General features: G+C 47.5%; 1 protein-coding gene across 1 annotated transcript in view; it reads right to left on the reverse strand.

The window, feature by feature from the left end:
• The window catches only part of LOC116987769 (transcription factor COE3-like), a 75,635-nt gene extending 67,329 nt beyond the window's left edge, over positions 1–8,306 (reverse strand). Inside the window, exons 1-2 of the mRNA XM_033044020.1 lie at positions 8,263–8,306; positions 3,970–4,069 (exon numbers count right to left, since the gene is read on the reverse strand). Of these exons, the coding sequence (XP_032899911.1) occupies positions 3,970–4,069; positions 8,263–8,306 (144 nt within the window). The remainder of the gene's footprint in view (positions 1–3,969; positions 4,070–8,262) is intronic.
• Between the last annotated feature and the right edge of the window lie 5,137 nt (positions 8,307–13,443).

Genomic DNA, 13,443 nt, shown 5'->3' on the forward strand with positions numbered 1-13,443 from the left:
CTGAGTTTCTCCAGCTTTTTTGTGTACCTTCGATTTTCCAGCATCTGCAGTTCCTTCTTGAACACATACTATCGCCATATCGCTGCCTCAAAAAGGCTGGCAGCATCATCAAGGACCCACACCATCCTGGCCACACACTCATCTCCCTGCTACCTTCAGGTAGAAGGTACAGGAGCCTGAAGACTGCAACGACCAGGTTCAGGAATAGCTACTTCCCCACAGCCATCAGGCTATTAAACCTGGCTCGGACAAAACTCTGAACATTATGAACCCATTATCTGTTATTTGCACTTTATCAGTTTATTTATTCATGTGTGTATATATGTATATAATGGTATATGGACACACTGATCTGTTTTGTAGTAAATGCCTACTATGTTCTGTGTGCTGAAGCAAAGCAAGAATTTCATTGTCCTATCAGGGACACATGACAATAAACTCTCTTGAACTTGAACTTGAACAACAGGCGAGTGGACCCGAGTTGCTATCTACCTCATTAGAGACCCGTGGACTAACTTAAATTGGACTTTATCTTGCACTAAACGTTATTCCCTTTAACCTGTATCCTGCCTTCTCCCCATAACCTTTGACACCCGCACTAATCAAGAATCTGCCAATCTCCGCTTTAAAAATACCTAATGACTTGGCCTCCACAGCCGTCTGTGGCAATGAATTCCACAGATTCAACATCCACTGGCAAAATAAATTCCTCCACCTCTCCTGTCAGTTGGGGGTGGCACGGTGGCACAGAGGTAGAGTTGCTGCCTCACAGCGCCAGAGACCCCGGTTCGATCCCGACTACGTGTTCTTGTCTGTACGGAGTTTGTGCGTTCTCCCCGTGGCCTGCGTGGGTTTACTCCGGGTGCTCCGGGTTCCTCCCACACTATAAAGACGTACATGTTTGTCGTTTCATTGGCTTTGGTAAAATTGTAAATTGCCTCTGGTGTATAGGATATTGTTAGCGGGCCACAGTTTAAGAATAAGGAACGGAGACGAGGAAACACTTTTTCTCACAGAGAGTGGTGAGTCTGTGGAATTCACTGCCTCGGAGGGCGGTGGAGGCCGGTTCTCTGGATGCTTTCAAGAGAGAGCTAGATAGGGCTCTTAAAAATAGCGGAGTCAGGGGATATGGGGAGAATGCAGGAACGGGGTACTGATTGGGGATGATCAGCCATGGTCACATTGAATGGCGGTGCTGGCTCAAAGGGCCGAATGGCCTACTCCTGCACCTATTGTCTATTGTCTATTGTATGAGGTGGTCGCTGATCGATGGGCTGAAGGGCCTCTTTCAGCACTGTATCTCTAAAGTCTGAATTCTAAAGGTACGCCCTTCTATTCTAAGACTCAGCCCCCTGGTCCTAGACTTCCGCCAGTGGAAACATCCACTCCACAGCCACTCTATCCAGGTCTTTCGCTGTTCGGCAAACTTCAATGAGGTTACTCCAGCGAGTACTGGCCCAGTGCTATCAATTGCTCATCATACGTTAACCCAGTTCAAAGAGGACTCTCTCTAACTTCTACAGGTGCACGGTAGAGAGCATACTGACCAGTTGCACCGTGGCCTGGTTCGGCAACTTGAGCGCCCAGAAGTGGAAAAGACTGCAGAAAACTGTGACCACTGCCCAGTCCATCATCGGCTCTGACCTCCCCACCATCGAGGGGATTTATCGCAGTCACTGCCTCAAAAAGGCAGCCAACATCATCAAAGACCCACACCATCCTGGCCACACACTCATCTCCCTGCTACCTTCAGGTAGAAGGTACAGGAGCCTGAAGACTGCAACATCCAGGTTCAGGAATAGCTGCTTCCCCACAGCCATCAGGCTACTAAACACAACAACCTCAAATTAGCTCTGAACTACAATAGATTAATATTATTATTATTATTGCAGTATTTTATTTGATTTTGAGTATGTGTGTATTGAATATATATATATATGTATTGAGTATGTGCATATATACACACTGGACTTTTCTTTTCTCTCTTGTTTATCATATGATACTATGTTGACATATTCTGTTGTGCTGCAGCAAGTAAGAATGCCATTGTTCTATCTGGGACACATGACAATAAAACACTCTTGACTCTTCTTAAAGCCGGGATCATTCTCCTAAACCTCCTCTGGACCCTCCCCAGCACCGGCACGTCCTTCCTCAGATATGGGGCCTTAAAACTGCTCAACCCATGCCTTTCACTCTTCGGTATGTTTCGATGAGGACCCCCTCACCTCTCGCCAGATTGTAAAAGGCACCACACACAAACAGCTCTTCCTTCTCCGCAGAGAGACGCTGGAATAACTCAATGGGTCGGGCGGCATCTCTGGAGAAAAGGAATAGGTGACGTTTCAGGCAGCGCCTTTACCACCTCAGGCAACTGGGGAAATTCAGAGTGTCTCCGAGGATCCTCCAGTGCTTCTACGCAGCGGCGGTGGAAAGCATCTGGTCCGGGAATATTACCATCTGGTTTGGGAATTGCTCTGCCAAGGACAAGAAGGCTCTGCAGAGAGTAGTGCGTTTGGCCGAACGCACTATGGGAACTTCACTCGCCCCCCTGCAGGAACTATACATCAGGAGGTGCAACTCCAGAGCCAATAATATCATGAGAGACCCCTTCCTTCCACCCCTGCAACGGACTGTTCCAGCTGCTACGGTCAGGCAAACGCCTCCGTTGCCATGCGGTGAGAACGGAGAGGTTGAGAAGGAGTTTCTTCCCAGAGGCCATTCGGACTGTAAACTCCTATCTCACCAGGGACTAACTTTACTGAACCACTCTAATGTTGTGTGGTGTCTTTTTTCCTCCCACAAATATGTAATATGTGAATATGTGATTCTGTTCCATTCTGTTTGGTTGTTTGTTTGTTTGTCTTTTTGCACAAAGTCCGCGAGCATTGCCACTTTTCATTTCACTGCACATCTCGTATGTGTATTTGACGAATAAACTTGACTTGACTTGACTTGAGGTCAAGACCCTTCTTCAGACCAAGACACTTCCCTTTCCATGTTTCGTGTAGTTCAGTTTAGAGATAAACTGAGAGAGCGCAGAAACAGGCCCTTCGGCCCACCGAGTCCGCCCCAACCAGCGATCCCCGCTCGTGAGACCACACCTGGAGTATTGCGTACAGTTTTGGTCTCCTAATCTGAGGAAAGACATTCTTGCCATAGAGGGAGTACAGAGAAGGTTCACCAGACTGATTCCTGGGATGGCAGGACTTTCATATGAAGAAAGACTGGATAGACTCGGCTTATACTCGCTAGAATTTAGAAGATTGAGGGGGGATCTTATAGAAACTTACAAAATTCTTAAGGGGTTGGACAGTCTAGATGCAGGAAGATTGTTCCCGATGTTGGGGAAGTCCAGAACAAGGGGTCACAGTTTAAGGATAAGGGAGAAATCTTTTAGGACTGAGATTAGAAAAACATTTTTCACACAGAGAGTGGTGAATCTGTGGAATTCTCTGACACAGAAGGTAGTTGAGGCCAGTTCAATGGCTATATTTAAGAGGGAGTTAGATGTGGCCCTTGTGGCTAAAGGGATCAGGGGGTATGGAGAGAAGGCAGGGATGGGATACTGAGTTGGATGATCAGCCATGATCATATTGAATGGCGGTGCAGGCTCGAAGGGCCGAATGGCCTACTCCTGCACCTATTTTCTATGTTTCTATGTGAACGCTGCCCTTAGCACACTGGCAACAATTTTACATTTACCACAAGCCAATTGACCTACAAACCTGGGTGGTGGGAGGAAGCCGGAGCACCCGGAGAAAACCCAGGCAGGTCACGTACAAGGGGAGGAACGTACAAACTCCGTACAGACAGCGCCCGTAGTCAGGATGGAACCCGGCGAGATCTCCGGCGCTGTGAGGCAGCAACTCTACCGCTACACCACCATGCCACCTGGGCTGCCCTCCCATCCATTATCAGCAAGGACGGCAACTGAAATAAGAATGAATTGACAAAGAATGTCTGTACCTGGAATCGACGCATGTCCCTGGGGTTACCAGCGTTTTTCAAACAGTTCTGATTGCACTTGAGGAAGAATTTTAAGAAGAATCTGCAAAGGGGAACAGACCTGGGTTAGTATCGGGAAGAGACGGCAGAAATAGTTTGACTTTAGTTAACTGTAGATTATGTTCTCTCATATGCTGTAGAATCACAAATGCCGCACCTTGACGGGTGTAGGCTGACTTCGTTTCAAAAATGCCTCCTTAACGATGGCCTAATAACGGCAAAAAAACTAATACTTAAATTCTTGAAAAATGCACCCACACCAACGCTCAAAATGTGGATCTCAAACATGTCGCAAATGTTACACCTTGAAGATATGAGATTCGTCCTATCAGGCAAATTGGACCAATTCTTAAAGATTTGGTCTCCTTTTCTCGACTTATTACAAGCATGTGGTGCAACACAATCTTAGAACCACTGCACATCTCGTATGTGTATGTGACAAATGAACTTGACTTGACTTGACTTGAAATTAACCATTTCAGAACCCGGTGAGGGGTGGGTAAAGATACGAAGCACGTATATCATAGATACATAGAAACATAGAAAATAGGTGCAGGAGTAGGCCATTCGGCCCTTCGAGCCTGCACCGCCATTCAATATGATCATGGCTGATCATCCAACTCAGTATCCTGTACCTGCCTTCTCTCCATACCCCCTGATCCCTTTAGCCACAACGGCCACATCTAACTCCCTCTTAAATATAGCCAATGAACTGGCCTCAACTACCCTCTGTGGCAGAGAATTCCACAGATTCACCACTCTCTGTGGGAAAAAGTTTCTTCTCATCTCGGTTTTAAAGGATTTCCCCCTTATCCTTAAGCTGTGACCCCTTGTCCTGGACTTCCCCAACATCGGGAACAATCTTCCTGCATCTAGCCTGTCCAACTCCATAAGAATTTTGTACGTTTCTATAATAACAATATCTTTTTTACTTTCTTTTTTTTCTCTTTTTTTTCTTCTCTATTCTTTTGTTCTTCTTATTTCACCTCTCCTTTTTGTTTTCTCTTTCGGGCTATACAGTTTTGTGGGCTCTTTTTCTCCACGAACTAACATTATCATTACTTAATATAATATTCTCTTTCTCTCTATTTCTTGCTTTTCTTACTCTTTTATTTTGCTATTAACTTAAAAATAAGAAGTTGTACATGAAATATAATATGCTATGCATGTCTTATATTGTTGTACACTGCTAATAAAAATAATTTAAAAAATGCCACACCTTATACTGGCCTTTTATATTTGCTCCACTAACCAGTATGTATACTTTGTGTAAGAAGTAACTGCAGATGCTGGAAAATCGAAGGAAGACAAAAGTGCTGGAGAAACTCAGCGGGTGCAGCAGCATCTATGGAGCGAAGGAAATAGGCAACGTTTCGTGCCGAAACGTTGCCTATTTCCTTCGCCCCATAGATGCTGCTGCACCCGCTGAGTTTCTCCAGCACTTTTGTCTACCTACTATATATGCTTTACTTCTTTAAGAGGCAGGATGTAGATTAATCCTTATTAATTCATGCCATTTATAACCTACATTGCACATATGTTCAAGCCACCCTTTACATGGTATTACGGTACTGCACAAAAACTCTCTCTCTCTCTCTCTCTCTCTCGCTCGGGCACATTAGTTAAGGGCCTGTCCCACTGTACGAGGTAATTCAAGAGTTCTCCCAAGTTTCCCCCGATTCGAACTCGGAGAATTACGGTAATGGCCGCTCGTAGGTACTCGGGGGCTCTCGTGGACATTTTTCACAATGCTGAAAAAAATTCACGTGTTACAGCATTTCCCGAGTACCTGCGGTTAGCTTTACGAGCCGCTACAGGGTATTGGTGAGACCACACCTGGAGTATTGCATACAGTTTTGGTCTCCTAATCTGAGGAAAGACATTCTTGCCATAGAGGGAGTACAGAGAAGGTTCACCAGACTGATTCCTGGGATGTCAGGACTTTCATATGAAGAAAGACTGGATAGACTCGGCTTGTACTCGCTAGAATTTAGAAGATTGAGGGAGGAACTTATAGAAACTTACCAAAATTCTTAAGGGGTTCGGACAGGCTAGTTGCAGGAAGATTGTTCCCGATGTTGGGGAAGTCCAGAACAAGGGGTCACAGTTTAAGGATAAGGGGGAAGACTTTTAGGACCAAGATGAGAAAAACATTTTTCACACAGAGAGTGGTGAATCTGTGGAATTCTCTGCCACAGAAGGTAGTTGAGGCCAGTTCATTGGCTATATTTAAGAGGGAGTTAGATGTGGCCCTTGTGGCTAAGGGGATCAGAGGGTATGGAGAGAAGGCAGGTACGGGATACTGAGTTGGATGATCAGCCATGATCATATTGAACGGCGGTGCAGGCTCGAAGGGCCGAATGGCCTACTCTTGCACCTATTTTCTATGTTTCTATGTTTCTATGTTTCACAGTGTTGAAAAATCTTCACGAGTTACCACGTTTCCCGAGTACCTGCCGTTAGCGTTACGAGCCGCTAAGAGACGTCTCCGAGCTCCGACGTAGCCGCTACGTACATTCTACGTACTTACCACGAGTTTGATTTTTTTTTAAACTCGGGAGAGCTCTTGATTTCACCATGAGAGTGTTTTTATTATTGGGCCGCTGATGAACATTTACAGTCTCGTGTATTGAGGTACAGTGAAAAGTTGCAAGCTATCCAGTCAGCGGAAAGACAATACATGATCACGATCGACCCATTCGCAGTGTCTAGACACATGATAAGGGAATAACGTTCAGTGCAAGGTAAAGCCAGCAAAGTCCGATCAAGGATAGTCCGAGGGTCACCGATGAGGTAGATGGTAGTTCAGCACCGCTCTCTGGTTGTGGTAGGAAGGCTCAGTGGCCTGGGAAGACACTGTCCCTGAGCGGCCAGATGGGAGAGGGGTACTGAATGGGGATGATCAGCCATGATCACATTGAATGGCGGTGCTGGCTCGAAGGGCCAAATGGCCTACTCCTGCACCTGTTGTCTATTGTCTATTGAAAGTCTAACTTTGCAATTAGTAGACTACGGGCCATAGAATCTTACAGCGAAACAGGCCCTTCCTCCAAACGTGTTGGGCACGGACTACAAGGGTCGAGATGGCCTGTTTCCGTGCTGTAATTGTTATATGGTGATATGGTTATATGTCCCAGCTACACTAGTCCCACATACCCACCATGACTGAACTTTGTTGCCTTCCAGCTCAGTGAAGAACTCAGTGGTGGATGTTTGTGTTCTATTCTATTGTGTAATCGTTTTTTCAACTGTATCTCGAAAAGATCATCCACACATTTATCTCCTCCCGCCTAGATTACTGCAACTCCCTTTACACTGGCATCAGCCAATCTTCCCTGTCCCGCCTGCAACTGGTCCAAAACGCCGCAGCGAGACTCCTGACGGGCACCCGAAAAAGGGACCACATCACCCCGATCCTGGCCTCTCTCCACTGGCTCCCTGTGCGGTTCCGTATACATTTCAAGACCCTCCTTAACGGGCTTGCCCCCACCTACATCAAAAGTCTGCTTACCCACCACACCACCTCCGGGTCCCTCAGATCGGCCGACTTGGGGTTACTGAACATCCCGCGGTCTAGGCATAAGCTCTGAGAGAACTAGATAGGCCTCTTAAAAATAGCGGAGTCAGGGGATACGGGGAGAAGGCAGGAACGGGGTACTGATTGGGGATGATCAGCCATGATCACAATGAATGGCGGCGCTGGCTCGAAGGGCCGAATGGCCTACTTCTGCACCTATTTCCTATTGTAACCCGAAGAAAATCCATGCAGTCACGGGGGAAGTACGTGCAAACTCCACACAGCGCCATAGACCCGTGTTCGATCCTGACTCCGGGTGCTGTCTGTACGGAGTTTGCACCTTCTCCACTTTGTCCAACATGGGTTTTCTCCAGGATCTCTAGTTTCCTCCGCACACTCCAAAGAAATACAGGTTTGTCGGCTAAATGGGCTTGGTATGAGTCTAATTGCCCCTAGTGTGTGTAGGATAGTTTAGTGTGCGGGAGACGCTGTTCAGCTCGGACTCAGTGGGCCGAAGACCACAAGGAATAGGAGTAGAATTAGCCCATTCAGCCCATTCAGTCTACTGCGCCATTCAATCATGGCTGATCTATCTCTCCCTCCTAACCCCATTCTCCTGCCTTCTCCCCATAACCTCTGACAAGCGTACTGATCAAGAATCTACAGCAGAGTTTCCGTGCTGTATCTCTAGACTAAACCGTAGGGCTCCAACATCAAGACCCGGAGCGGGGCCTTACATCGCCCGGCGCGGCCTTAATTTCCGCGGGACCATCGATACCATCGCCCGCCGGGCGCTTTAACATCGGGAGAAGAATGGAGAGCAAGGGAGAGACAAGACTTTGCCTTCCATCACAGTGAGGAGGAGATTCTCTGTGATGGATGTTTGTGTAAATTGTGTGTCTTGGTTCTTTTACTTGTTGTATGGCTGCAGAAACCAAATTTCGTTTCAACTTCATTTGAGGTTCAAATGACAAATAAACGGTATTGTATTGTAAACTGTGCTAAGCCATTGTAACAGCCTTGACACACAGCTGGAGAAGGCCTTTAATGAAAAGCGGTGTGATAAACAGCCGGGGTATATTTAGTCTGATGCTTTAGTCATCATATAGTGTATCACGGGATAGAATGACATGTAGCGTCTGATTCACCCTGAGTCATGTTTGTTACTTTTGTGTCATTTCCACGCACTCAGCTGTTTGGAAGACACTGGTTTCGTTCAGTTTAGTTCGGAGTAGTGTAGTTACCAGGGGTAACTAGTTACTAGTGTAGTTCTTCACTAGGGGTAAGCCATTTAGAACGGAGACAAGGAGACACTTTTACACACAGAGAGTTGTGAGTCTGTGGAATTCTCTGCCTCTGAGGGCGGTGGAGGCAGGTTCTCTGGATGCTTTCAAGAGAGAGCTAGATAGGGCTCTTAAAGATAGCGGAGTCAGGGGATATGGGGAGAAGGCAGGAACGGGGTACTGATTGGGGATGATCAGCCATGATTACAGTGAATGGCGGTGCTGGCTCAACGGACCAAATTCGGCCAAATCCCGAGAACTGGCCTCCACCGCCTTCTGAGGCAGAGAATTCCACAGACTCACAACTCTCTGTGTGAAAAAGTGTTTCCTCGTCTCCGTTCTAAATGGCTTACTCCTTATTCTTAAACTGTGGCCCCTGGTTCTGGACTCCCCCGACATCGGGAACATGTTTCCTGCCTCTAGCGTGTCCAAGCCCTTAACAATCTTATATGTTTCAATGAGATATCCTCTCATCCTTCTAAACCACAGAGTGTACAAGCCCAGCTGCTCTCAGCATATGACTGTCCCGCCATCCCGGGAATTAACCTTGTAAACCTACGCTGCACTCCCTCAATAGCAAGAATGTCCTTCCTCAAATTAGGGGACTAAAACTTCACACAATACTCCAGGTGTGGCCTCACTCGGGCCCTGTTCATGATTAGTACGGGTGTCAGGGGTTATGGGGAGAAGGCGGGAGAATGGGGTTCGGATGGAGAGATAGTTCAGCCATGATTGAATGGCGGTGCAGACTTGATGGGCCGAATGGCCTAATTCTACCCCTATCACTTGTGACTTTATGACTCTCTGTATCTAGCTTGTCACTGTACATTTTCACTGCACCTCTGTACACGGGACAATAAACTAAACTAAACTCTCTCCAAAACAAAGTTAGTTGAAAGGCTTGGATCGAGTGGATATGAAGAGGATGTTTCCACTAGTGGGAGAGTTCAGGACCAGAGGTCACAGCCTCAGAATTAAAGGACGTACCCTGGGGAAGGTGATGAGGAGGAATTAATTTAGTCAGGGGGGGTGAATCTGTGGAATTCTCTGCCACAGACGGCTGTGGAGGCCAAGTCAGTGGACATTTTACAGGCAGAGATAGATAGTCACTTGAGTAGACAATAGACAATAGGTGCAGGAGTAGGCCATTCGGCCCTTCGAGCCAGCACCGCCATTCAATATGATCATGGCTGATCATCCCCAATCAGTACCCCGTTCCTGCCTTCTCCCCATATCCCCTGACTCTGCTATTTTTAAGAGCCCTATCTAGCTCTCTCTTGAAAGTATCCAGAGAACCGGCCTCCACCGCCCTCTGAGGCAGAGAATTCCACAGTCTCACCACTCTCTGTGTAGTGCGGGTGCCAAGGGTTATGGGGAGAAGGCAGGAGAATGGGGTTAGGAGGGAGAGATAGATGAGCCATGATTGAATGGGGGAGTGGACTTGATGGACAGAATGGCCTAAAGGGCCTGTCCCACCAGCGTGCGACTGCATGCGGCGAGCGCTACAAAATTGGAAGCGGGGGCCGCGGGGAGGTCGAGTGATCCCGTACGAGTTGATGTGAAGTTCAAGCGAAGTCCGCGGGAAGTTCGCGCTTGACGTACGCCGTCAAGACGCTGCATATGCCTGTGTACGGCCTCAATGCGGCTGCGGGCCGGCAGGCCGTTGCCATGGGGAATTATTGAACAGTGTCAGTTTTTCGGAGCCCCGCGTGATGTCGGGACCAGCTCCGCACAACTCCATACGGCTCCGGCGATCAAAGTGGGACCGGCCCCGCGAGGCCGTACGGCTCAAGCGACCATGTTAGGTCGCGCTTGCCGCATGGAGTCACATGCTCGTTGGACAGGCCCTTAATTCTACTACTATCACTTCTGATCTTATTATCTTATGAATGGCCTAATTCTGCCCCCATGACAAGCCTGAGAAAGGGTTGAGTCCAAGATACATAGAAATAGAAACATAGACATTAGGTGCAGGAGTAGGCCATTCGGCCCTTCGAGCCTGCACCGCCATTCAATATGATCATGGCTGATCATCCAACTCAGTATCCTGTACCTGCCTTCTCTCCATACCCCCTGATCCCCTTAGCCACAAGGGCCACATCTAACTCCCTCTTTAATATAGCCAATGAACTGGCCTCAACTACCCTCTGTGGCAGAGAGTTCCAGAGATTCACCACTCTCTGTGTGAAAAAGTTTCTTCGCATCTCGGTCCTAAAGGATTTCCCCCTTATCCTTAAGCTGTGACCCCTTGTCCTGGACTTCCCCAACATCGGAAACAATCTTCCTGCATCTAGCCTGTCCAACCCCTTAAGAATTTTGTACGTTTCTATAAGATCCCCTCTCAATCTCCTAAATTCTAGCGAGTATAAGCCAAGTCTATCCAGTCTTTCTTCATATGAAAGTCCTGACATCCCAGGAATCAGTCTGGTGAACCTTCTCTGCACTCCCTCTATGGCTATAATGTCCTTCCTCAGATTTGGAGACCAAAACTGTACGCAATACTCCAGGTGTGGTCTCACCAAGACCCTGTACAACTGCAGTAGAACCTCCCTGCTCCTATACTCAAATCCTTTTGCTATGAAAGCTAACATACCATTCGCTTTCTTCACTGCTTTTGAAATACTGCGACAGGCTTATTCGAACGTCTAGGTGGAATAAAGATGTCAGGTTACAAAAGACATGATCTGCTCTCAACGGAGGCTCTGAATACACCTGCTCCTACACTCAATCTATCAAAGGACTGCAGCGTTTATTATTAGACAACGACACACATTAGCCCTTGGCCCAGATATGAATGTCAAAAGATTACATATTCAATTTGTTAACTGGCAATTTGTTCTCCCAACTACGAACGAGAGGCAGGAGAGGGTGCGGAGAAGACTTGACAAGGATGTTGCCAGGACTCGAGTGTCTGGGCTACAGGGCAAGGAATAGACGCACAGAGTCTCTTGCTCAGAGTGGGGGAATCGAAAACCAGGGGACATAGGTTTTAAGAAATATTGAGGCAGGTACATGGATAGGATGAGAGGAATAGATCGGTTCGATCTAAAAGTCTCTTGCCCAGAGTAGGTGAATCGAGAATCGGAGGACGCAGGTTTAAGCTGAAGGGGAAAAGATTTGGCAGGAATCTGAAGGGGTAACTTTGGTGGCGGACTGGCAAGGGTGTCAGCTTGCCCGATGGCAAGTGGTCCCCTAATGAAGTGGGCCCCCTTTGTCTCCTGGCAACCAATATTTTTAGACCCAGTCTGCTACTGGATGGGTGTATGGAACGAGCTGCCAGAGGAGGTAGTTGAGGCTGGGACTATCCCAATGTTTAAGAAACAGTTAGACAGGTACATGGATAGGACAGGTTTTGAGGGATATGGGCCAAACGCTGGCAGGTGGGACTGGTGTAGCTGGGATATTGTTGGCCGGTGTGGGCAAGTTGGGCCGAAGGGCCTGTTTCCACACTGTATCACTCTATGACTCTATGGGTTGTGACACTACCTGCCTCAGAGTAATGATGGAATGTGTGCAGTTCTGTGCATCCTATTTGAGGAAGGTGGACACAAAATGCTGGAGAAACTCAGCGGGTCAGGCAGCATCTACGGAGAGAAGGAATTGCCGATGTTTTTAACGAAGGGTTTAGTTTAGTTTAGAGATACTGCATGAAAACAGGCCCTTCGGCCCACTGAGTCTGCGCCGACCAGCGATCCCCGCACACTAACACTATCCCACACACACTTGGGCCAATTTACAAATTTTACTGAAGCCAATTAACCTACAAACCTGCACATCTTTGGAGTGTGGGAGGAAACCGGAACACACGGAAAAAACCCACGCAAGTCACGGGGAGAACGTATAAACTCCGTACAGACAGCACCCGAAGTCAGGATTGAACCTTCTTTCGTCAAGTTGGTGTCAAGTTGGGAAAAGGGGAAGTACAACGGGATCGGGGGGTCCTTGTCCATCAGTCTATGAAAGTAAGCATGCAGGTACAGCAGGCAGTGAAGAAAGCCAATGGCATGTTGGCCTTTAGAACAAGAGGAATCGAATATAGGAGCAAAGAGGTCCTTCTGCAGTTGTACAGAGCCCTAGTGAGACCACACCTGGAGTATTGTGTGCAGTTTCAGTCCCCTAATTTGAGGAAGGACATTCTTGCTATTGAGGGAGTGCAGCGTAGGTTTACAAGGTTAATTCCCGAGATGGCAGGACTGTCATATGCTGAGAGAATGGAACAGCTGGGCTTGTACACTCTGGAGTTTAGAAGGATGAGAGGCAATCTCATTGAAACATATAAGATTATTAAGGGTTTGGACACGCTAGAGGCAGGAAACATGTTCCCGATGTTGGGGGAGTCCAGAACCAGGGGCCACAGTTTAAGAATTAGGGGTAAGCCATTTAGAACGGAGACGAGGAAACACTTTTTCACACAGAGAGTGGTGAGTCTGTGGAATTCTCTGCCTCAGAGGGCGGTGGAGGCAGGTTCTCTGGATACTTTCAAGAGAGAGCTAGATAGGGCTCTTAAAGATAGCGGAGTCAGGGGATATGGGGAGAAGGCAGGAACGGGGTACTGATTGGGGATGATCAGCCATGATCACATTGAATGGCGGTACAGGCTCGAAGGGCCGAATGGCCTACTCCTGCACCTATTAT

This window comes from Amblyraja radiata, chromosome 1 (assembly GCF_010909765.2).
Source record: "Amblyraja radiata isolate CabotCenter1 chromosome 1, sAmbRad1.1.pri, whole genome shotgun sequence".
NCBI classification, from domain to species: domain Eukaryota; kingdom Metazoa; phylum Chordata; class Chondrichthyes; order Rajiformes; family Rajidae; genus Amblyraja; species Amblyraja radiata.